This window comes from Sminthopsis crassicaudata, chromosome 3 (assembly GCF_048593235.1).
Source record: "Sminthopsis crassicaudata isolate SCR6 chromosome 3, ASM4859323v1, whole genome shotgun sequence".
In the NCBI taxonomy this organism is placed as follows: domain Eukaryota; kingdom Metazoa; phylum Chordata; class Mammalia; order Dasyuromorphia; family Dasyuridae; genus Sminthopsis; species Sminthopsis crassicaudata.
Genome location: NC_133619.1, coordinates 548,097,909 through 548,121,659, shown reverse-complemented (window position 1 = coordinate 548,121,659; position 23,751 = coordinate 548,097,909). Strand labels below are relative to the sequence as shown.

Genomic DNA, 23,751 nt, shown 5'->3' with positions numbered 1-23,751 from the left:
TCCAAGATTCATTAGAGAGTTACTAAAGAGAAATTAGTGTGAAATAAGAGAGGTACTAGCTTCTTAAATTTATTTAGCTGATATTGCTGATGTGAATTTGCAACGTATATTAACTGGTAAATGGGGACAGATACTAGGATATAATGAGGACAGACTTTGGTGACACATATTAACTGTGTGACTATGGGCAAGTCCCTTAAATTTAGTAATCCTAGAAAATTTTAAAACTATAAATTGAAGGGTATTTTTTTTACATCTGTTGTGATCTTCACTAGAAGTTCTTAATTTGACAAAATCACATATCCACATAATTAATTTATTAGTTATATACCTTTTGGTAGGTTTGGCTTAGAATTTGCCATTATTTTCCATTTAGTCCAAAAATCACTGTTACCCAAATTAAGGTGTCCATTGAAATACTGCTCTAATGAATTGTATGGAATCTCTGATTTTGTTTATATAGTATAATATAATAAAATGTGAATATACATGTGTATTGGTTGAGAAGGTATTATATGTTTAAAATACTAACCTAAAGCTATCCTTTCCCTCTCTTGTCTGCTTTCCCTCTCCCACAAGCTTCCATAGTGACTGTCATTCAGCTTGTCAACAATGTAGTTGACACTATAGAAAATGAAGGTATTTACATTTTTTTTCTGTTAACATTTCTTTTTTTTTTAAATCAAGTTATCTTTCTTTGAAATTTAGTAACCTCTCATTACTTTGGATTAGATTCAATATTAGCAGTTAAGAATAAAATGAGGCATCAGGGACCATTGGCTCTAAGGGCTCATTAGTTTCATGCCATTCATTGGCATTGGCTTTTTAAAAGAATTCCTTTGAGACAATTTTAAAGTTCTTTTTAAAAAAAGTGAATCTCATGACCTGAAATATTCTCTATGTCCCCTATAAATGATTACTTTCTTTGAAAAAAATACCTAATCGTGATTCTACAAACATTTTAAAATCCTGGGATCAAATAGTAGAGCTTCCAATGCTTCCTACTGCTGGAGGATGCCTGAAGTTAGACATGTGACCTGGTTTTTGTTTCTTTTTCTTAAAGTCACTCAGCAGTTTTGATGCCTTTAATGGAAATTAAATGAATAAATTAGTTGTTTACTTTCCCACTTTGAACATTGTTGAAAAAAGAACTGGTCTCAAAGTCAGACAAAAAACAGACCTAAATATCAAGTTCTGCCTTGGATACATTCTGGCTACATGCTCTAGACAACTCTTGAAGTTAAAGAGTTTGAATAGGTAGAGAAATTTTCCTTACCAGGAGTTTGCCAAATGCAATCACAGATCTGGACCAAAGTGCAAAGTTTTGATCAGTTACCTTAAAAAAGTAAACTGTGAAGTGGGAATACCAGAAGAGGTAAATATAATTAGCAGAAAAATAGGTGAAAAGTGTAATTATTTGCTTCAAACATCCATCCCATAGATATAATGTGAAGAAATAGATTACATCAGGGAGCTCTTTCTGTCCAGAACTAGCTCTTCATGCCCTATGGGACTGCGTATTGCTGAAGTTCATTTCCTACTTCTGTTGCTTAGGAGTGACGATTGAAGCTGTAATCAGCTAGATCCCAAATATATTATTGAAGCATGTCCTAAAAGCATGTCCTCTCTAAGTCTTCCAGTGCTCATGTGACTAGAGTGGTCAGTTTTATTCTTTGCTTTGTATTTAAACAGTGTCAGTTATGGACCAAGGACAGAACTACAACCGAGGTGACTCCCCCCAGATTCCAGCCAAGCCCCCTGTTCCTTTCCTGGTTTTGTTGCCTCAGTTCTTCTCGTTCTCCTCCCCCCTCACCCTTTCTGAGTGTTTTGTTAGCTCTCTGCATGTTCCAGATATCGAGTGGGATCTCCTTCCAGGTCCCTTTGGCGTGTCCTAAGCCAGCCATTTGCCTCTCCTCAAGCCTGCTTTGCAAGCATGTTGAAAACTTTGATTTCTATATGGTTTGGGAGGTGGGAAGAGGGATTTGGAGATAGGAGGTCTTTCCTACAATGTAGACTCCTAATTTTTTTTTCCCTCATCTTCTTGTTCGTGGTCTGGCTGAGTAGAAGGGGAGCACCTTATCCCCTTGAGCATCATCATATAAAGTGGCTTGTTGTTTGGTCAGAGCATGGCTGACCCCCTCAAATGCCTTGTAAACAGCATGTGGATGATGACTTCATGAAGTTGGGAAGGCGTGCATGTGGCGCTCTTCTCCTCCTGCTCCCATTCCTGCCCCAGGTCACCCCCCAACCCCAGGGACATTAACTAAGATCAGTTTCTTTTTTCAGCGTACCACTGGGACACCTCGGACTGGATGCCGGGAGCCCGCCTGTCTGACATTGAGGAAGTACCCAACTACGAGAATACAGACGGCACCTCAGTGCACCAGGGGAGCACAAGGGAGCTCGAATCCGATTACTACCTAGGGGGCTATGACATTGATAGTGAATATCCCCCACCTCACGAGGAGGAGTTTTTGAGCCAAGACCAGTTGCCCCCTCCCCTGCCGGAGGACTACCCGGACCACTTTGAGGCACTGCCCCCCTCCCAGCCGGTCTCCTTGGCCGGCACACTGAGCCCAGACTGCAGGCGAAGGCCCCAGTTCCACCCTAGCCAGTATCTCCCTCCCCACCCATTCCCCAACGAGACAGACATGGTGGGACCTCCGCCTGCACATGAATTTAGTACTTTTGCTGTGGGTGTGGGACAGAACCTAGAGAACCCAAGCACGGCAGACAACGTGTCCTTAACCTTGCACAATTCCCTCGGCACCTCCTCCTCGGACGTGTCTGCCGGCTGTGGCTTTGAGGATTCTGAAGTGGCCATGAGTGACTATGAAAGCGTGGAGGAGCTCAGTCTCACCAGCCTTCACATTCCGTTTATTGAGACCCAGCACCAGACTCAGGTGTGAAGGACACAGACATCTGGGCTCCATTCTTTATGGAAAAGTTGAAGGAAATGGACCACAAGAAGTCCATTCGATGGGGGGAAATCCACCATTTTCCACAAATAACTTAGTCACAAATGATGTTGTCTCATACAAACACTTTAAAGTCCAGTTGTGTAAATCATGTCACAAAATCTGTTACTGTGAGTCAACAGACAATCCTTACAGTATGTACCCAGCATTCATGGCCAAGAGTGCACACCAAGTTTTTAAGGGGGTAAAGAAGCCCCTACACAAGTTCACCCAGTAAGTTATATGCAGTCAATCTTTTCAGCTTTGTGCAGTATTGTGTTTTTGAAGGTGTTAACAGTATCAATCCCTGCAGTGTTAATGAACAAATAAAATTTCAGGCACCAGGGTAGCGGTGCAGGAAACAAAATTAAGCCGACAGAGAAAAGAAAGAAAATAGTTAATAGAATTGGGGGAGGGGAGAAGCTAAGGCCTCAAGGGGAAAGAAGAAAAAGTAAAACTAAAATCAGTCAAAAGTGGGCAAAATATTAAAATAAAGTATGATTTTTCTTTATAAAGCTTTCTGATTGTCAGCTATAAAATTATAGTAAAAGACTTGCATTTTTGTAGACTTCTGATACTGGTTTAATTAGAAAAACCTGGATTAAAAATGGAACCCAAAATTTAAATGACAATGGGGTTTGTGGATCTCTTAAAAAGATTTCAATGAAGAATAATGTTTAGGGGTTTTGTTTTGGGGAGGAAAGGGTAGAAGTTATCTCTCTTTGATTTTATTGTTAAACATTCCCAGCCTTGATTACAATTTGAGAGATACTGTAATCATTGATCTTGTTTATGGAAACTAGGAGATAAAGTTGACCAATTTGTGACCATTGTCTAGGCTGAAAGAGGTCTACAATTCATAAATTTCCCCCCAAAAAATGTTGTTGTTGTGTTTGTTTGTTTGTTTGTTTGTTTGTTTGTTTTTTTTTTTACTATCACAGGTGAAAGGCAAGTAAGTACTTGTTTTTAACATGACGCTATCATTTCAATAAATGGATTTAAGTCAAAGAAGAGAGACTAGATGAGTAGATGTTTTTGTACACAAGATTATCATAGTAATGTGTGTTTGGGCCAGTGTAGATGTGTGTATGTGTTTTCTCCCAAGAAGGCACCTCTGTGAGGAAAATGATTTTGAGACTCATGAACTATGAACCATGGCCAAAAGTGCAAGCCTTCTGACCTTTTGGATCTCTTTAATATTAGAGACTGATCAAATGCTTTTTGTTTGTGTTAGTTCAATTAACCTTATTTGAATAGTGTCATATCTATTTACTTAAAGCAAAATTCCGGATTTTAAAAGTAGCCATTTTATTAGAATGATACAAAGAGTCTCAGATGTCTTCAGAAAGTACTTCATGTTTCATTTTAGCCCAGGGTCAGTCTGACACATGGGTTTTGGCCATGAAAATTTTCTAAATGAATTAGAGAGTCATTCCACTAGAGATGTTACAACATGGTTCAATAAAATATAAAATTGACATTTTGAGTTGATTTTTTGCTTCCCCTCAGGCTGATTAGGGCAAATGAGATTTTATACTGAGCAGCCTGAACTGTTTCCAAGGACTGGGAAGTCCATGACTTCTTCTCTCCCTGGCAAACGTTTATTTGCACTATCTGCTTAATGAGCAAAACTGTTGTGGGTTGTTGGCTTTTTTTTTTTTTTTTTTTTTAACAAATTTTGGCATTGATGTGTGAGCTCTAAAGAACTTTGCCTAGTCATGGTCCACCTAGTCACATTTCTTACCTGCATTCTTTGCATTTATTTCACTTCTCTCCTGGCACAGGGATCAGTGTATCCTGACAGTTTGTCAAGGCAATACCCTTGCACTTCAGAGCTTCCTAGATATGTGGACACACTTCATAGGCTTTCATATTTTATTTTTTTCTCATCCTTGTTCTCGTCCAGATGTATTAAATGAGGGATGATCTGTACCATAGTTTTGAAATCAGGGTTCTGCGATGGATTGAAGTATATAACCAGAATGCATTCAAAGAAATTCTTCAACATTTTTCTTATGTGAGGAGTGCATTTGTAGGAATCAGCGAGAAAATGACAAACTAATGATCTAGATAGAACCTCTGTAACCAGCTTAATAATGCAGTGGCATAAAAAACTGACAAAGTAAAACCAACAGTTCATTTCTTACCCCCCAGGATATATTAGGACAGGATTAGTACAGATGATTTTCCATTGCTTACACAACCTCTCTGCTGAGAGAAATGCTTGACTGACATGGTAATGAAGGAGTAAATAGATCTGAATGCCCCTGTGAAATCCAGGGAGCCAGCCTGCTATCTCCAACCTGCATATTTCTTAGATGTATCTCACCTGATCTTTTCAGAAAAGCCAAACAGGGAGATGTCCATCTCTGGTAGTTCTGTTTCATGTCATGTAATGAATCATCATCTTAAAATCAGGTGAGAACATTATTTGACATTTCTCCTCAAAATCACGTAGAAAATGAAGGATTTCCCTGTAGAGCTCACCAAATCTGAAAAGCTTAGAGAGAGTTATCATCCTCAACCTCATTTTTACTTACAGGCTTGCATTACTTGGCCAGTTAGCCACAGAGCAAGGGCTAGAACAGGCATCTTTTCTTCCAAACTTCCAAACCAAGGTCCTTTCTATCATATCATACTTTCTCTGTGATCTCTCTGACTTTTAATCTTGACTGTTCATCATTGAATTCCTGAAGACTGGATCTCTCAGTTCAAAAGGCTAAATTTGTTGCACACAGGTTTATATTTTCATGTGAGCTTTTTTTATTCAAGCTTTGGTCTCTAAGTTTAAATAAACTCTGATCTGCTACATATCAGATTATTATAGATGCTGCTTCAGTTAAATGTTGAAAACATATTATTAATTCTTCTTATACCCTAAGGTCCTAATATCTAAAGGTTATTTTATTTGCTAGGACATATCCAAAGCATCAATTTGGGGGAAAAGAATTAGAAACATTGGCATGCCAGAATATTGGTTGCAGTTGTTGGCTTCCTTGACACCCAATTCCATGTATTAATGGCTTGTGGATTTTACAATTTCCAATGGGCCATTTTTTTCTCTTTTCTCTTTACATCCTTCTTGCATTTTGTGCACTTGGTGGAAACAGCTTGTATCTAGAATTTTTCTACCTAATTTTACTTATTATACCTCTGCGTTCCCTCCTCTAAACCTTTTTCCGTAAGTAAAATAGACCAAGTCCTTGTCTTCATTCTTGTTTTAAAAAAAGCTTCTAATCCCTTCATTATTACTATCTTCTGAACTTTGTCACTTATGATACTTTGAAATGCACTTAACAGAACTGAGCACAAGGTATGTGATAAAACATGCCAAATGGTGTCCTTGAAATGACATTCCCCACTTAGAAGTACCTCATCCTTTTAAATAGCATCTTTGGTTTTCCCATGAGAGCAGGCCAAATTCAGAACCCCAAAGCATGGGAGGAAGGTTTACCCTTCTCAGGACCTACAATCCCATGATGGTCTTAACTGGACTCTGCAGAAGATTCAGGTAGCCTTGTTCACAAGGCCCTTTGATCTTTCTCCACCATATACTTGCTTTCCGAAGGCAAAGAGAACGACAAAATACCAAAATAATCTTCACGTGAAGCACCAAGATCTGGTGTTCTATTGGCTTTTTAGCCATGTAGATACAGACTTCACAGGCTAGGTTCATTGTTAGCTTACTAAATCTCTCAGGTGGATGGAAGTGCCCTAAAATGGGCAGTGATCATACATATGAAGAGATCAGTTTCAGATCTGGATAGAATGTGGGATGGGAATCTTTTTCTGTTTTTGCTTAATGTTAATGGGTATTTTTTCAGAATGTTCCACATAAGAGAAATGTCTAAGCACCCTCTGCATTTTCTCCTTACCTTTCCATGATGTCCCTTATCCATCATTTCTCATAAACTCTGTAGGTAGGCAGATGGCCTACTTTTGCACATGACCAAGTTGAAGAATGGTTTGAATGAGTGTTTGGGCTAAAGCTGCTGCAAAGAACAGAAACCATGTTGGCAATAAGGGATGAACAAAGACCAGTATAAGATGACCAAGGAGGCATTTTCCTTTTTCTGTTTCCTTCAAGTATATATGCTGCTATTGGGCCCTAGCAACCTTCTGTATGTGCAAAGTCCTGGCTGTCCAAGCAGGCCCAGTAAGATGGACCAGTCTATCCCTACAGTGGGCCTGGCAGAGAATGGGTATGACAGCCAGAAAGGGGAATTCATGATGCATTCCTGAGGCAATGAAAACCACCAGGATAGTCCCAACTAATGGGGTAAATTTTTTAAATATAGCAATTATAGACACCACTGGAACTGTATGTGTTTCAAATTGAGGCAACAAATTATCTAAATCTACTCCCCCCCCCAAAAAAAAACTTTTAAATGAAATATCAGGTGGTACATATATATTTATTCTTGGAGGGTTATCCTAATAATTTCTTGATTTCTTTATTTCATTTTGTTAATATCCAAACAATATCAATACATTTAATTGGCCAAATGGTTTGGCTTTTAAAATTACTATTACATATTCAATTATAAACCCTGAGAAATTATGACTTGAGAATGATTGTAGATCACCATGATCATTTGCCACATTTTTATATGAGGGTAGCCTCAGATTTTGCTGATTTGAGTCCCAAACATCTATCTATATCAATCAGATAGGATGCCTCAGACTTGTCTTTTGCTTATGCTTTCTGCTTGTTTGCTCATTTTGGGGGGTGGGGGAGTGTGGGGGAAGGAGTCTGAGGTTTCAAATTATCCTTAGAGGATGAGACATTCATTTAATGTTTCGCCAGCTGGCTGGGAGAGATGGAAAAGGAAACAAATTCCTTTTTTTTCTGTAATAATGAAAAGCAATAATTGTGTAATGCTACACAAAGGCCATACATAACTAGTCTTTACCAGTGTTAAGGATGCACTAGAACTGTATTGTTATAAGAGCAAGGTGGGAATGGTTAATATGTACTGTAGTATTCTTCTAGTAAGCAAATACCGGAATTGCTACTATTTAACAATTTAATGAGCCCATACTACTGCATTCGGGGAAGGACAGATGTGTTTGGAACATGGAAGCAGTTCTCTTTAAGCACTGTATTAGAAAGATTGTCTTGTAAATTTTACCTGTTGCAAACAGGCTGGTTTGTAAAAGATGTATGTTTTGGTGTTTAAAAATGTTTATAAAAATGTATATAGTGGTTTCAAATTTCCAGGCTTTTGTAGATACTGTATTTGATGCCTATCAGGATGCTTTAATTTGGGAGTCAGATTCTAAATCATCTGAGTTATCAGTCTATAAACTTTTAAAATAATGAGAAAAAAGTTTTAGATTTGAAAATGATGCTTTTTAATCATTTCCAAAATGTACTGTAACCTTTCTTTGGTTTCACTGTTTTCATTTAACTTTTTTCAGTTTTTAAGGAAATGTTTTTTATTGACTTTTTTTTAAAATGAATGTGTTTTGCACAGATACTAGGTACATGATTTTTATGCCATTTCAAGTATGTATTAAAGTATGTCATTTCTTCACATACACATTATCTCTCATACACACAACCTTATGCAAAAGGGAAAGCTAACACTCTAAGTGGGTCTTGTCCCTTGTATGAAGATGAATTGTTCCTTCATATATTGCTGTTGGCAGTATTAAGTCTTGTGTTCTTTTCCTAAAAAAATGAAGAAAAAAAGCAACAACTACAAAAAAACAAACAAACAAAAAAAAAAAACAACAGCCCAACAGTGTACAGGTTTGTAACTGCCAAAATTTGATGGTTAAAAACAAGTTTTCAAGTAAAAAAACAAAAAACGAAAACTTTGTGTTGCCTTTTTCTTCTGATTTGCTGTCTTTTCATTTGCCTCCTGATCACAGTTTATAAGGTAACCATTTACATCTTGCAGGGAATTGTGGAAAATGTGAAATTTAAATGAGAACGCCCATCTGGAGTCATTGAGGCTTTTACCTATAGTCTCTCTCCTCATTATTTTAACTATTCACAAGAAGCCCCTAACTTGGAAATTGCTTACATTTGAAAGTTTGAATTAATTTATTTCGAGTTTCTTGGACACAGCCCAAGATTTTTGGTTGTTAATGAGACAGAGTTAAATAAAGGAAAAAGCTGTGTAGCTATGTAGACCTCCTGTCCTTCCCAAATACCATATACCACTATTTGGAGCAAAAAAGACAGGAAGGCTATTGGTCTTTAAAATCTTTCATTCAGCCTTGAAGACTTTACTGGCCTTTTGGTTTTCTTTCTCCAACATCTGTACGCAATTTTAGGTGAGAAGACACCTCTGAGAAGGAAGTGTAGTCTAAAGACAAAATGATGAAAGTAAAGGTGAAAAGGTCTAAGCTTTGGTTTCAGTGATAGTGGGAGAAAGTTGGTCATTATATGTATTCAAGACCTCTGATTTTTTATCATCAGCTACCTCTCCATCTCTGTCTAGAAGCATACAGCACAGGAATGCTTCCGTTTCCACTCTTTTCTCCCAAGATATTCATCCTGAGTTTCTATACCCTTTACATGACTTCTGGTTCCAAAACTTTCCCTTTAATTCAAAAACTTAATGAGAGTTCACCTCCCCGAAATGAGTTCTCATTGTTAATGACTTTTCACTCAATGTAATTAAATCAAAAATAACAATGGATGGTAATATTGAAGCCTTAAAAGTTACTCATTTCTCTTCTCATAATCACAACATTATGGCAATTTGACAAGGTAGTTTTGCTTTGAATCCATTTCCAAAAGCCACTGAATAATAGGCCTAAAGGTATATGTTGTGTGTTACCTGCTATGATTTGATTATATAAACAAAGTGTGAATCAAAACTGAGCAAACATTTGAGTTTATAGGTCCCATTCTATAGAAAAATGGAATGAACAGATATCCATCCCAGTAGAGCTAAATGTTAAAAATTGAGGTTGAGCTCAATCATCACAAATATTGGTGTAAGGGAGAAAAGGCAGGGGACCCATCTCTAAAAGTTGGAAAGTATAGATGAAATTGAGACTGATGAGAGAAAAACGTTATTGGCCTCCATGTATGGAGAGACCCTTAACCACAGCAGTGAATGAAAAATGAGAAGGGAGTTTGAAGCAAAAAGGGTTTTGTGCTGGTTCGTTGGTTTTAAACAAAGAGCAGGAAAGTAAGGGAAAACTAGAGAGAGGAGTGAGAAGAGATCAGCAGAAATAACAAATCAAGAAAGAGATTTCAGCAAGATTGATTGTTCTCATTGCCACATTTGCCAACTCAACCAGCAGAGAACTGAGAACAAGCATCAGCTTGGAAGGTTCTTAATGTACTCATCATAATTTCTCCCCCAGGGCAGATTAGGGAAGCCAAATTTTTCCTGTATCCTGTTACTAACAGGATATGGAAATAGCACTTATCTCTCAGGGGTTCCTAATTATAAATTCTTCTATTCTGAAAATTTAGTTTGGAAAGAGCATAATAGTAGGAATAAGGAAACTGCTTCAAGCCCTGGCCTTTATATTAAGTGAGCAAGTCATTAAGCTCAGGAATCTTTTTTTTTTTTTTTCCAATCATGCAATGAGGATGTCCAGGTATCCTCAAGAGAGCACTGAACTTGAGGTCAAAACGACCAGAGTTCAAATTTTGCCTCAGACTCGATAGCTACATAGTCGGAGCACCGTCACTTAATTTCTGACTGCCTGTTTCCTTATTTACAAAATGTGGATAATAATAACACCTACATCCCAGAGTTGTAAAGATAAAATGAGATGATGTTGGGGGCAGCTAGGTGGCGCAGTGGATAGAGCACCAGCCCTGAATTCAGGAGGACCTGAGTTCAAATTTGGTCTCATACACTTAACACTTCCTAGCTGTGTGACTCTGGGCAAGTCACTTAACCCCAGCCTCAAAAAAAAAAGAGATGATGTTTGCATAGGGCTAATTAATGTGATAACCATTATTGTTGCTGCAACAATAAGTTGTTTTTAGTTTTTGCTTCTTTGCATCACTAGTACTTAGCATGGGGTCTAGCATATAGTAAGAGCTTAATAAATACTTGTTGACTTATTCATTATCATTATTATTACTAATAGGAGTATCAGCCCAACCAGAGCCAGGCTAGTTTCAGATGAGATCCTACCTCTGCTGAACACTGATTCTATGTCTTTAGTCAAGTTACTTAACTATTTGGAGGGTTATCTAGGACTACATTAAGACCATAAATTATGGAGCAAGTGCCAATGTAAGTTGGTAAAGTTTCCTTACCCAGGAACATTGTTTTCCTTTGGTTACTTGAGATGAAAGGGCTGCAGCAGCTAGTTCCCATTTGTCCATATTTCTTATATGGAAACTTTATCTTGTTTGAACCCCTCATAAATGTGAACCAAGCATGTGGTTGCTTTCTGTTGATGCAAAAGAAACTTTAATTCTCAATAAGAGCCAATGGGGGAAATTCTTTTGCTTGACTATATCAGTTACAAAGGTTTAGTTTTTCTTTTTTTCCTGACAGAAGGGTCCAAATAAAAAGAGAGCTATGGATTGGCCTACTTAGAAAAAGGATAGAGTTTGAAACATTTTTGACATACATATGAAAACAGGAGGAAAGTCACAAATGGAATGACAAACAGTAGGACAGATATAAGAGTAACATGTTGAATTTATTATTTTATAGGAAAGCAGCTATACACAAGAGAGCTTCAAAGTTTTGGGTACAATCTTCTTTTTCTATCTTACTGTAAATAACAGTATTCAGTTTAAATATTGTTGAATTCAGAATTATTTTTAAAAAGTAACATACAAAATAAGTCCCCAAATGGATTGCTTCCCTGCTCAGCCTACTAGTAATAAGCACTATTAATCAAGCCACATATGTTTATTGAATGTCTAAAATATGGTCCTAGCACTGTGATTAGATTTCTTCCTCCAGTATTTTTATTATTCCTGAAGTGGTAGTGGTGGTGTTTGTGGCTACTGCTGCTATTGCTGCTGTTCTTGTTTTAATTGTATTCACTCTTCCCAAATGAAAATATCAAGGCCCAAAACATCAAATGCCTTCCTCAGAACCATGCCATGTCAATTATATTCTCCAGACATGCTTAGCTCAAGAACCATTGGGTACTCATAGAGACTTATACGACTTCCATCATCACTTCTTGGAATCAAGCCTGCTTGATTCTTACTGAGTGACAGCCTCCGACACCTTGTCCATGCTTTTGCCAATACCATGTACAACTAGGCATGTAGGTGACCAGAGGCCAGAGCAGTATTCTTCATAATTATAATTATTATTGTTATTGCCCTCGTTATTTAATGTTGTATTTTATTGTTGTTATTTGATGTTATTTGGCATTTATATAATGCTTTAAGATTTGCAATTTCCTCTCTCGAGCTATTTCCTCCCCTGTGAAATGAGAGATGGAGGGACTAACTCAAGTTCCAAAAGATTATAAAAGCACATAGTAAGTGCTTTGGAAAGTTATGCAGCTAAAGATAAACTTGTAGACAGAATAACTGAACAAACTCTAATTTTAAAATTGTCTTAAAGTAGGCAAGTAAAAAAAATAGACTGAGAATTAAAAGCAACAGGAAAACAATAGAGAGCAATATTTGTGTTTTTAAAGCAGCTGTTTCAGAGTTAAATAGAAAGCAATCTAAACATAATTAACCATCTTATTCGAAAATTGTATCTAATCAATGAAAATACAGGAGCATTTCATCTTCTTAAGTTTTTAAGAATCGTCCAAGATCTGCTATGAGGAAAGTATATTAATTACTTAAGGCCACAGGGGTCCTATTTGGTTTGGGCTCGAGGAAGATGGAGAGAGATAGATGATGTCAAGTGACTGGCACCCACTGGTGCTGAAAGAATGAATGTTTCAGAAATCATTACAACCAAACTGTGTTAGTAGTTAAACCTGGGGTGCCTCTATGGTGTGTCTGTAAGATCCATATTCTAAACTCTTTTGGAGTAATATCAAGCTATGGGGGATTTGAGAAAGGCCATTTTCTGATCAAAGGGAAGCTAAAGTCAATTTTTAGGAGCTGCTACTAGGGCAAATACTTTGAGAAAACAATCATGGCTATGATCCAGAAAGGGTTTCAGTTAACTGGGTCACAAAGGGACTTGGTGACAAGCAGAAGAACTTCATCATTCAGGGAAACTAAAACTGGGGCACACATAGAGACTAGCAAAAATCAACTGAGAATAATATAGTTAAAGAAAAGAAAGGCCCTGCAGCTTCAGGAACTAAAAAGAAATGCAGTCGGGTGAGTTAATGAGAATAGAAAAGGATTTAAGATGGGCTCTCCAGCTATAAGCACAAAATGACTTTTTCATGTCTCAGAGAATATAATTAATTAAGAATTCAAAATACAAAGTAATTATAGAAACTCTAACCTGAAGGCATGTTGCTGAATTACTATGAACATTTTTAACAACAGGAAAATTGAATTTCCTGGTTGCGCGGAACCGATTTTAAATTTGGATAATGTGACGGGCAATATTAATATACTACATTCAGCAAATTAAATGGTTCTTTTCCATTTCTATTTCTATAAAAAAATACCAATCGTGCAATTGAGTTTGAATTATATTAATTGGTACAGTGATTGTCAGAACTGAATATTCCAGGCATTTAACACTTGATGTTAACATAGCGAATTGCAATTGAATCTAGTGACTTTCTTAATAACAAGCTACTAACATTTACTTGAAGCCTAATTATTTTGGTGGGGGTGATGGGAATTTTGCAAGCTTTCATATACTCCTTGATGGTATTTTATTCAGTATATTAGGAGGGAGGGTAAATAAATCTCTCTTATACATAAAAAAGTTGATCCTAGGTTACTAAAAAATTATACATACATACATACATACATATATACATATATATATATACACACTTATCATTGATCAACTGGAACTGAATTGGATCTTCTTTATATTGAAGATATCCACTTCCATCAGAATACATCTTCATATAATATTGTTGTTGAAGTGTACAGCGATCTTTTGGTTCTATTCATTTCACTCAGCATCAGTTCATGTAAGTCTCTCCAAGCCTCTCTGTATTCATCCTGCTGGTCATTTCTTACAGAGCAATAATATTCCATAACATTCATATACCATAATTTACACAACCATTCTCCAATTCATGGGCATCCATTCATCTTCCAGTTTCTAGCCACTACGAAAAGAGCTTATGCACTGTTCTGAATTCCAGATTACAGTTCCATTATTTCTGATGAGTCACCAAGTTAGCTTCATGAGTACTTATCTTTCCTGATATGACATAAGAATTAGGATGATTTTTCCCCTTTTTCCTAGGAGCATAACTAGAGTGAAATGATTGAGACTTTATCCTAGAACAGATAAATGTAAAAGCCAAAAAAAGTATAAAAAAATTAAAAATTGTTATATTTACATTTTCATTGTATTTTCACTCTTCCAGCAGCATATGAACAAACTAGTAAGAATAACTTAGTAAATTTAGGAAAATAAGTGATCACCCATTTCCTCCATTCTCCTTCAGCAATGGGGCCAAGGTCCTGGGTCTTCATGATGAATGAATTGCACAAGGAAATGCTTTTTACTCTAGGTTCTTATCTGATTCTACTTGTTCTAAATGCCAAGACTGCTAGTTTTAACTCTGCTATTTTCTAGACAAAGATTTAACCAACAGTTTTAACACCTGGAGCAAGTAGATTCTTTCTCAGAGATATTCTAAAAGAAAATAAGGTAGCAAATGCCCATCAATTGGAAAATGGCTAAACATATTGTGGTAAATGAATGTAATAGAATATTAATATGCTGTAAGAAAAAAATATATGTGATTAATATGGAGAAACCTAAAGGGATCTATCTATATGAATTGATGCAAAGCCAAGAAAACAATATACAAAATGACTACAACAATGAAAATAAAAAAAAAACCAACAAAACAACTACATAAACACAAAAATCAAAATAAATGTTGCAAAATTAAAAAAAAAAAAACATGGCTTGAAAAAAGAGATATACTGCTTTCAACCTAACCCCCTTTAAAGGTGGGAAGTTCACAGGTATTGCACATATTTTCAGACATTTTTGACATATTGATCAGGTTTTTTTTTCTTTTTTTCTTTTCTTTTTTTTGTCTTTAAAAATAGTATTTGTTATAAAGTATGGCTCTCTGGGGAAGAGAAAGGATGCACTATTGGGAGAAATTATGATTGTGTAAAAAACAAAAGATGTTAATAAAAATTTTATCAAATTAAGGGTGCCCAAATTAGCACATTCCTGTGAAGCCTTCATGGTGCTCATCAAAATCACTTGCATTTGAATGGGCCTACTTTCCTCACAATATCCCTATAAGGTAGATCCATTATCCCCATTTTACGGATAAGGAAACTGAGAAGAGATGAAAAAACTTGCTTATGGACCCATAACTAGTAAATATTAGGGGCGGTATTCAAACCCAACTCTCTTGTCTCAAGATCCAATACTCACTTTACTGTTCCCCAACAACAGATCTTCTAGCACCAAAATGGAAGATTTGAAGGAGGAAAGCTCCTAGAACATCTGGCTGAGTCCCACAGGATATTCATAAAGATCAGGTCCTTTCTAGGGCAGTCTGAGGGTTCACTTCCAGAAAATATCCTGGGTTTACCTACAAGTCCCAAAACCTAATTGTGACTGTTCCAGGCATAGCAGCAGCCGCTGTCAGCTACAATTATCAGAATGCTGCAGAGTCCATAGTACTATCTGATTTCCAAGGGACAAATTGTCTTTGAAGCAAGGGAAGAAGCATTTTTATATGCCAGAGACCTTTTACAAATATTACATCATTTGATCCTTATATCTACTATTATCCCCAGTTTATGAAGAAATTGAAACAAACAGAGGTGGGTGATTTGCCCAGAGAACACAGCTAGAAAGTATCTGAGGTTCTGACTCCAAGGTCCAGAGCTCTATCCGTTGCTCTAGCAGCTGTTTCCAGCAGCCACAATTGATCCAAGTTTCTCTGCTATCACTGCTTTTCAAATCCGTCTTTCCTTTTCTCCGGGAGAGTAATCAGCCGTGTGTCACTGAGCATCCCAGAAAGCGGGGAGCTCATGAAAATGTACTGCCTTTCATGCCCTGATGCCTTGTTCATCCCAAGGTATTTTGGAGCAGTCATGCTTGGCAAGGAGACTTTACTATCTCAAGCAGAAAACCGCTAACAAGGCAGGGGGAGTCCTCCAAAATATCCAGTGGAAATGAGATCAAAAATCTTCCAAAAAGATTTTTTTTTTATTTCCTAAGGGAAGTGCCAAAGAGTGAAATCATATTCAGCTGAGTCAGCACATACACACACACACACACACACACACACACACACACACAGACACACACATACACACAGCCTCCAGCCACCTTTTACTTTCCCCTTTCCCTTTTGTTCCCCCTTTTGTTTTCCACCTTTTCACCGCTGCTTTTTTCTTTCTTCTCCTTTTCTCTTTTCCTTTCCTTCCTCTTTCCCTGTCCATTTCTCCTTCTTTGCTTTCCCCTTCCTATTCAAATTTCCCCACTCCCTTTGCTTTTCCTTTTCCCTTTCCATCCTCTTCTTGTTTTCTTTTCTTTCCTCTCTCCTTTTCCTTTTTGTTTCCCCCTTTTCCTTTCTTTTACTATTTCCTTCCTTTGTATTTTTATCTCCCCTCTTACTTGCCATTTCCTCCCTCCCCTTTGTCTTTCCTACCTTTTTTTTCTTTCTATTCTCCTCCATTTTTGTCTTTGTCTTTTTTTTTGTCCTCCCTTTTCTTTCCTATTCCTTCCCTTTACCTTCTGCTCTCCTTTCTCTTTCCATTCCTCCTCTCCTTTTCTCTTCTTTTCTCTATTTCTCCTCTCTCCTTTGCCTTCCTTTCTTTTTTCTCCTCTTTTCTTTTTCATTATCCCCGTCCTTTTTTTCTTTTCTATCCAATCTTCCTGCCTGCCTTTCCTTCTTTTATTAATCTTTCTTCCCCTATCTTTTTCTCTTTCCATTACTCTTCCCTTTTCCTCTCTCATCCTCTTTTCTCTTGTCCTTTTCCTTCCTTTTTTCTTCTCCTCCTCCTTTCTTTTTCTCTCCTCCCTATCTATACATACAATATAGCTTTAAGATGACTGGTTTTACTAGTATTCATTCTGGAAACACTCATTTCTTTTGAGTTCCTCCAGATCCTGCAGCACAGTATACCTTCCCCAACTCTTCAAGTATGATGTAGTAAGGAGGCAAAAATAGCATATTCCTTCTGAATCACTTCTAAGATGACTAATCTTTTATTCCTTTCTTATCAGAAGCATGAATTGCAGGTGACTTCCAACTTCAATCTTTTGAGGGTTTGGTTCAGCTAGTTACTTTACCTTCTTGCCTGTTTATGTGAGGGACAAAGGGATAGCTTAGTAGAGATGAGGAAAATTGAAAGAAAGGTGTTCATGAGAATCTTGAATTCAACCTCCCACGGATGGGAAGGACAAGTATGGCACCTTGCAATGAATGCAATCTTTTCTAAGGTGTTTTTTGTTTGTCTGTTTCATTTCATTTTGTTTTGCTCTTTACCATTGGGACCAAAATTGTTATTTCAGGAAGCAAAGTTAAAAGGCCATCAACCATCCTCCGTGGAGGTCTGCCTGACTCTATCAGTTGTATGTTAATGCCCTTGAAGAAAATTTTGCTGCAGTCTGAGTACCAAGCCAGCTACCCAGATATTTTTTCCTTCTCTTCCTACCATTTCCATTCTTTTTCCATCACAGCAATGCTGGTGCTTGGCTTCCTTGAGGGAGCATGATAAATTAATAGATCATTAAGGGACATCAGGGATATTTGGCAGCTATAGCTCTTGGCCATGCATGCATAAAGTACATTGGAAAAAGTGCTGACTTCAGAGTTTAAGCACCTGGGTTAAGTTTGAACTCTGTCACTGACGATCTGTATGATCAGGGGCAAATCACTTTACCTTGAGCCATCTCACTTTCCTCTGTCAAATGAGAGTGGGGTAAAATGTTCTCTAAGTTTCTTTTCTGATCTTAATCTGATCCTGTGATCTAATCATTGAGACTGCTATTAGGGATAGCAATCATAGGCTCTTCATCTTCCCCACTGGCTTATGAGCTCTTTGAAGGCAGACATTTTTTTGCCTTTTTTTTTAATCTCCAGTGCACAGAAACTTGCTCACTGGGTGCTTAATAAATGCTTGTTGACTTCACTCAACCTTTGATGCTGATATTAGATCAGGATCCTGATTTTTTTTAGAGTGCCTAGGACTTTGGAGTTCATAGGAACTTTTCAGAATATAACAGGATGTGATTTGTTTGGTCTAGCTTCTGAGTGTTATATCAGTCAATTCAATAGCCATTTATTAAGTACTTGTATGCACCTATACATATATATATATATGTACATATATATATATATATATATATACATATATATATATATATACAGGGAAGTTGGTGGTACAGTGGAGAGAATGCTAGGCCTATAGTCAGGAATACTCATCTTCTTGAGTTCAAATCAGACCTCAAGACACTTATCATCTGTATGATTCTGAGCAAGTCACTTAACCCTATTTGTCTCAGTTTCCTCATCTGTAAAATGAACCAGAAAAATAAATGTTAAAAATAAATATTAACTTTGCCCAATAAATAAATAAATAAAAGTAAATAAATTGGGTCATGAATAGTAAGACATGACTGAAATGCCTGAGCCACAACAATGTGGACACACAAGGTGAAAGACATAGAAGAGGAGTGACTAAAGAGCTGGTCTTGGAAGACCTGGGTTAAAATCCTACTTCTGATCCATATTGGCAGAATAACCCTGAAATAGTCACTTATCTCTTACTGTCCTAAAGAACTCTCTAAGACTATAAATTACAGAAAAATAATGAAATTTCCTTGTCTAGGAATATCCTATAACAATAAAAATTAAGGTCCAGTTCATATTCCTATTCCTAAAAGCAAAGAACAACAGTACTTGGTATTAGATAAAATAATAATAGGAGTAGCAGTTCTGTGGGTTCTTTAAGGTTTGAAAAGCATTTCACAAATATGCTTTCATTTTATGCTCACAATAACCCAGGGAAGGAGATGGTATTCCCTCTATATCTATCCCTACTAATAAGAAGCTAACAAGTGAAAGAGGAAAGAAGAAAAGGGAAGAATATCACCTCCCAATTCTAATTATATGATTTCAAAAGTACATAATTTTATCTGGGTATTCATACCTCAGGTTTAGCGTCCAAAAATGTGTGATTCCAGTTCTACCTTTGGGCATAGATCTGCAATATCCTAACATAGGATTAATAATGCCCTCAACTATAAGGTTCTCTAGTAGTATTAAGCAATGTTTATTGATACCACTGGCAATCTTAAGGCATAGGCTAGCGACAAAGAGCGAAAAATAAAGAGGAAAACAGAGAAAAAGAAAAGCAATAAAAGAGAAGGAAGGCGGGGGGAAAGATACAAAAAAAGAAGATCCCTGTGGTAAACAATGGTAGAAAGCTCCTTAGAATAGTATTCCTTAGAATGGTACTGAACTTAATATGACTCTGGACAAAAGAATGGTGCTGAGCAATTTTTGCATTTCTGCCTCATTTAAATCCAATTCATGCAAAAATCAAGACATTACTAGAATAAAGGATGAACAACAGCAGCAAGAGAACCTTTTAGAACAGTGCCATAGGCTGACAACCATGTTGTGGGTGAAATTAAAACTAGAATAATATAAACTCACCAGCAAGCCACCAAAGTTTCCTCCTGTAAAGGTAATGCAATGATTTCATTTTCATATGATAAGAAATAAGAAAGGCATTCACAAACCTTTGAATGACCCAAAAACTCAGTTATGGGAAAAGGTCCCTAGAGAAAGCTATTTAGGCAAAAGATTCTCTCAGGAATATTGTAGAAGAAATGTCTGGATTACATAAGAGGGATGACTAGATGATCTTGAAAAACTCTCCTAACTCAAGGATTAACACAGTGCATTAGACAGAGTAAGTAGTTGACAAATGGGTGTTGAATTGTTAAGTGAGTGAATAGGATTCTCTGGATTCAGCTAGAATGGAAGCACTTGCCAAAACATGTACACCCTGGAAAGGGTCTGCAGATTCCATGAGAAACCTAATGTATCCCCCTAGCCTCTTTATCTGATGATCTAATTCACAGATCATATAGCTTTCTGAGAACATTTCCATTCAAAAGGAACCCTATAAAATAAAGGGAACACAAAAGCATTCTCCCCTCCATCAAATGAGGTGATTGAAGTAGGTGATCACAAAAGTCAATCTCAGCTCAAGGCCTGTGATTTAATGAGTATTAGATGAAGACAAGTTCCAGGCAGCTGAAGGATTAAAGTCAAAAGAAAGGAAATGAAGCATCTCTGATTGCCTTGAAACCTGGACCATCCATAAAATCACATAACAGAGACCTGTACTACTTGGTATGAAAGGGAAGAGAGAACCTTGAAATACTTCAAAAAGCTTTTGAAAACAGAACTCAACCTGAGTTCATGATTGATGCTCTGGAAGAATCATGCAGATGTATACATTTTTCTTTGTCTTGACAGACCCTTTTAAAGCATATACATAGTCTTTCCGATTGGACTTAAATGAAAATGAGGAAATCTGCCAGTGAGTGGTATCTGTGTAATACACACTGTAAGTGTGGCAATTACACCATTTGGAATAATAGTCTTGTAATTGCTCTCTGATTTAAAATCTAATGTTATCCTTCGGTTGTTCTGGTATGTTTTCATGAATAATGCAGCCATCCCATGAGCCCTTTGCCAATTTATCATCTAGCTTTGCCCTGTTTTTGAGTTACGCACCATTGTCTCACAAAATTAACATGGCAAAGACAATAATGCATAGACTGATTAGTGTTAGACTAATTATTGAACACAAGAATGTATGTGGGGAAGGTGTGAAGTTTTTCTTTTGAAAAATAATTCCGGCACTACCATCCCTGACCATGGGATTAATCTTCCCACAGGAGACTAAGAGGCAGTGTGGTATAGAATGGAAAGAAATAGACTGAGAAAAAGGAGACTATTCACTAGCTATGTGACCTTAAACAAGTTGATTCTCACCTAGGAGGCACATTTCTTTGCCAATAAACAAGAAGCAAAAGATGCAATCTTATGTATGATAGGAAGAGATGGACTAATTGTATGGCAAGGAGTAAGAGGTAAATGACCAGAGTGCTTCATTAGTAACTTCAGGATGCCAGGAGAAAGTGAAGTAGACCATTAACATATAAATTGACCTTTTTGGTGAGCTTATGAAAAGATATGAACTGGAGTCCTACAGAATGGTCCATCATAGATGAGTTCCAATCTGAATCACTGGAGAAAACTCTGAAAGCAATAAGCCATAGATTCATTGATCCATTTGAGCATAAAATAATTAGGCTTAATTATGTCTAGGGTCTCTCCTAAATCTGAGATGTTATAATTCTATAGGTGTTCTAAGTATCACATTTTAGGAAGAGCACTGATATTCTGGACGTTGTCAGAGGAAAGCAAGCAGGATATGGAAGGACCTTGTATCATTATCATGATTGTCTAAAGGAGATGCTTAGATTTAAAGAGTAACACAAATTAAAATTCAGAGAGAAAGATTTTCTGGGTAATTAATAATCAATTTATTAATTAGACTGGCCAGCAATCAATTAATTGATGGTGAATGTTTTTTCTCAAGAGAAACATTAAGACACCTTAAATATCTCCTGAAAGGGAATTTTTCTGACAAGTGAAAACCAACCTTTTTTTTCCCCCTGAGGCTGGGGTTAAGTGACTTGCCCAGGGTCACACAGCTAGGAAGTGTTAAGTGTCTGAGACCAGATTTTGAACTCAGGTCCTCCTGAATTCAGGGCTCTATCCACTGCGCCACCTAGCTGCCCGAAAACCAACCTTGATGGGACATTTAATGAGGAGGAGAGCTAAAAGTTTTCAGCTTCTCCTACTAAGAACAAGTCTTGATGATGAAATGCAGCAGCTTCAGCAATCTGGACAGAAGGAAACCATTTCCATCCAGACTTCTCTGTTTGGTCTTCTCCATGAGTTGTCACCCTAAACTCTAATGGAGGAAACCAAAGACAGGGGTTCCTTTCCCTAAGCTCATCCAAACTGGCTTCTATAGATTTCCTAATTGGGTGAATAGAACAACATATTTACAAAGCAAACCTATAACAAACTTGCTTATGTCTGTTAAATAATATCAAGCTTATTGTGGGAAAAAGGTATGTTTAGGGAGGTGCCAGAGATGCTGTGGGAAGAACTCACTCATCACAGAAAGGATACAATAAATGGCCTCTTCTAATTTTAAAATTAACAGTGTATTATACATAGTTTGATAATGACCACATGTTATTTTTTTCTGTAAGACACTAAGACAGAATGTAAAAAGGCATAAATTTAAAATCAAAGGACTTGGACCCATCTTTGCCACTTACAACTTAAGTTATCTTAAACAAATCACTTTACCTGCCTGGAGCTCACTCAGTTCCCTCATCTGTAGAATGACAGAATTAGACCTTTTAGTCTCTTCCAGCTCTTATGATCTTATTGAGTTAACTTGTCTCTATGTTCTTGGTTGATCATAATCAATGAGAATAGCTCTACATACAATTTGTGGATGTCCATACAAGATCAAAACATCAATCTATTCGACTATGAATTCCTTGAAGGTAAGAAGTTTCATTCGTCTTTGCAGCTCCATAGTTCGTTGCATAGAATAAATTGTGTTTCTAAATTCAATTCAATTAAATCTATAACTTGTTTTGATTTTTCTTTGTTTCTGAATTCATACATATTAAGCTGGCAGGGATCTCATGAACATAGTCAAGCATAGTCTGAAGAAATAATGTCATTCAGATTTTCTTTGCTCTTATAAATATATGAGCAAACTAGTTATTTTAGCATTTATATATGAGACAAATGAAAAACCAGAGAGTCAGCATTTCTGGCTAATTACCAATCTATTAATTAGATTGGCTGATTAATCAATAAATTGATGATCAGTGGTTTCAGTAGCCAAAGATATTAGATGCTACCTACTATTCTTTCTACTGAACCATGCTGAATCCTACCTGTAGCAGTGGAGGTGATTTTTGACTTCCAGACATTCAACTTCTCTTAGGAAGAGATTGAGACAGCTCTCTTTATCTCAGGACTAAAAGTCACAGAACCCAAAGATCAAAACAGGAAATTCTGTTTCTGCCTTCGGTACCCTGGGGCTAGTAAGGAAGAATTGCAGAGCAGAGTTTATTGGAGAATAAATATGGGGGAGTAGTTGGGGAGTAAGAGGTCTGAATATGTCATTACATCATTGTTAGGGTAACTTCCAGTTTCCTAGTATGGGAACTGTCTCCACAGATGCATATCTGCAACATGGTAGTCTTAGAGAGTTCTCAGGAACTGAGAGGCAAAATCACTAGCCTAGAGTTACAAACCCAATATCAGGAGCAAAGCTTGAAATTGGCACTCTTCATAGAACTCTATCAACTTTATTATGCAGCCTTTCCAATGGATTTGAAATAATCCAACAACCAGAAAGTGGACTGGAATTCCTAGAGATTTTATAGGCTCCCCCTCTTTCTCGACTTATGCCTTTTGCCAATAGAATCTGGTGTCTGTGAAGGAGGAAGGGCTGATGACTTTGTGCAGTAAGCTCCACTTCACTTAAATCCAATTCACTCACAAGTTGTCACCCTCATCATGTCATTGATCTTCTTCAAGAATGAAGGATGAATAACCACTTTATAATGATACTGGAAAGGGGAATTTAATGGCCTCTTAGATGCCTTCCAATTCTGAGTTCTTG

The 23,751-nt window shown here is 37.0% G+C and overlaps 1 protein-coding gene across 1 annotated transcript in view; it reads left to right on the top strand.

Moving 5' to 3' along the window:
* FAT3 (FAT atypical cadherin 3) overlaps positions 1-3,965 on the top strand; it is a 685,392-nt gene extending 681,427 nt beyond the window's left edge. Inside the window, 3 exon segments of the mRNA XM_074304562.1 lie at positions 580-639; positions 1,693-1,728; positions 2,287-3,965. Coding sequence (XP_074160663.1) covers positions 580-639; positions 1,693-1,728; positions 2,287-2,909 — 719 coding nt within the window. The 3' untranslated portion in view covers positions 2,910-3,965.
* The last annotated feature ends 19,786 nt before the right edge of the window (positions 3,966-23,751 follow it).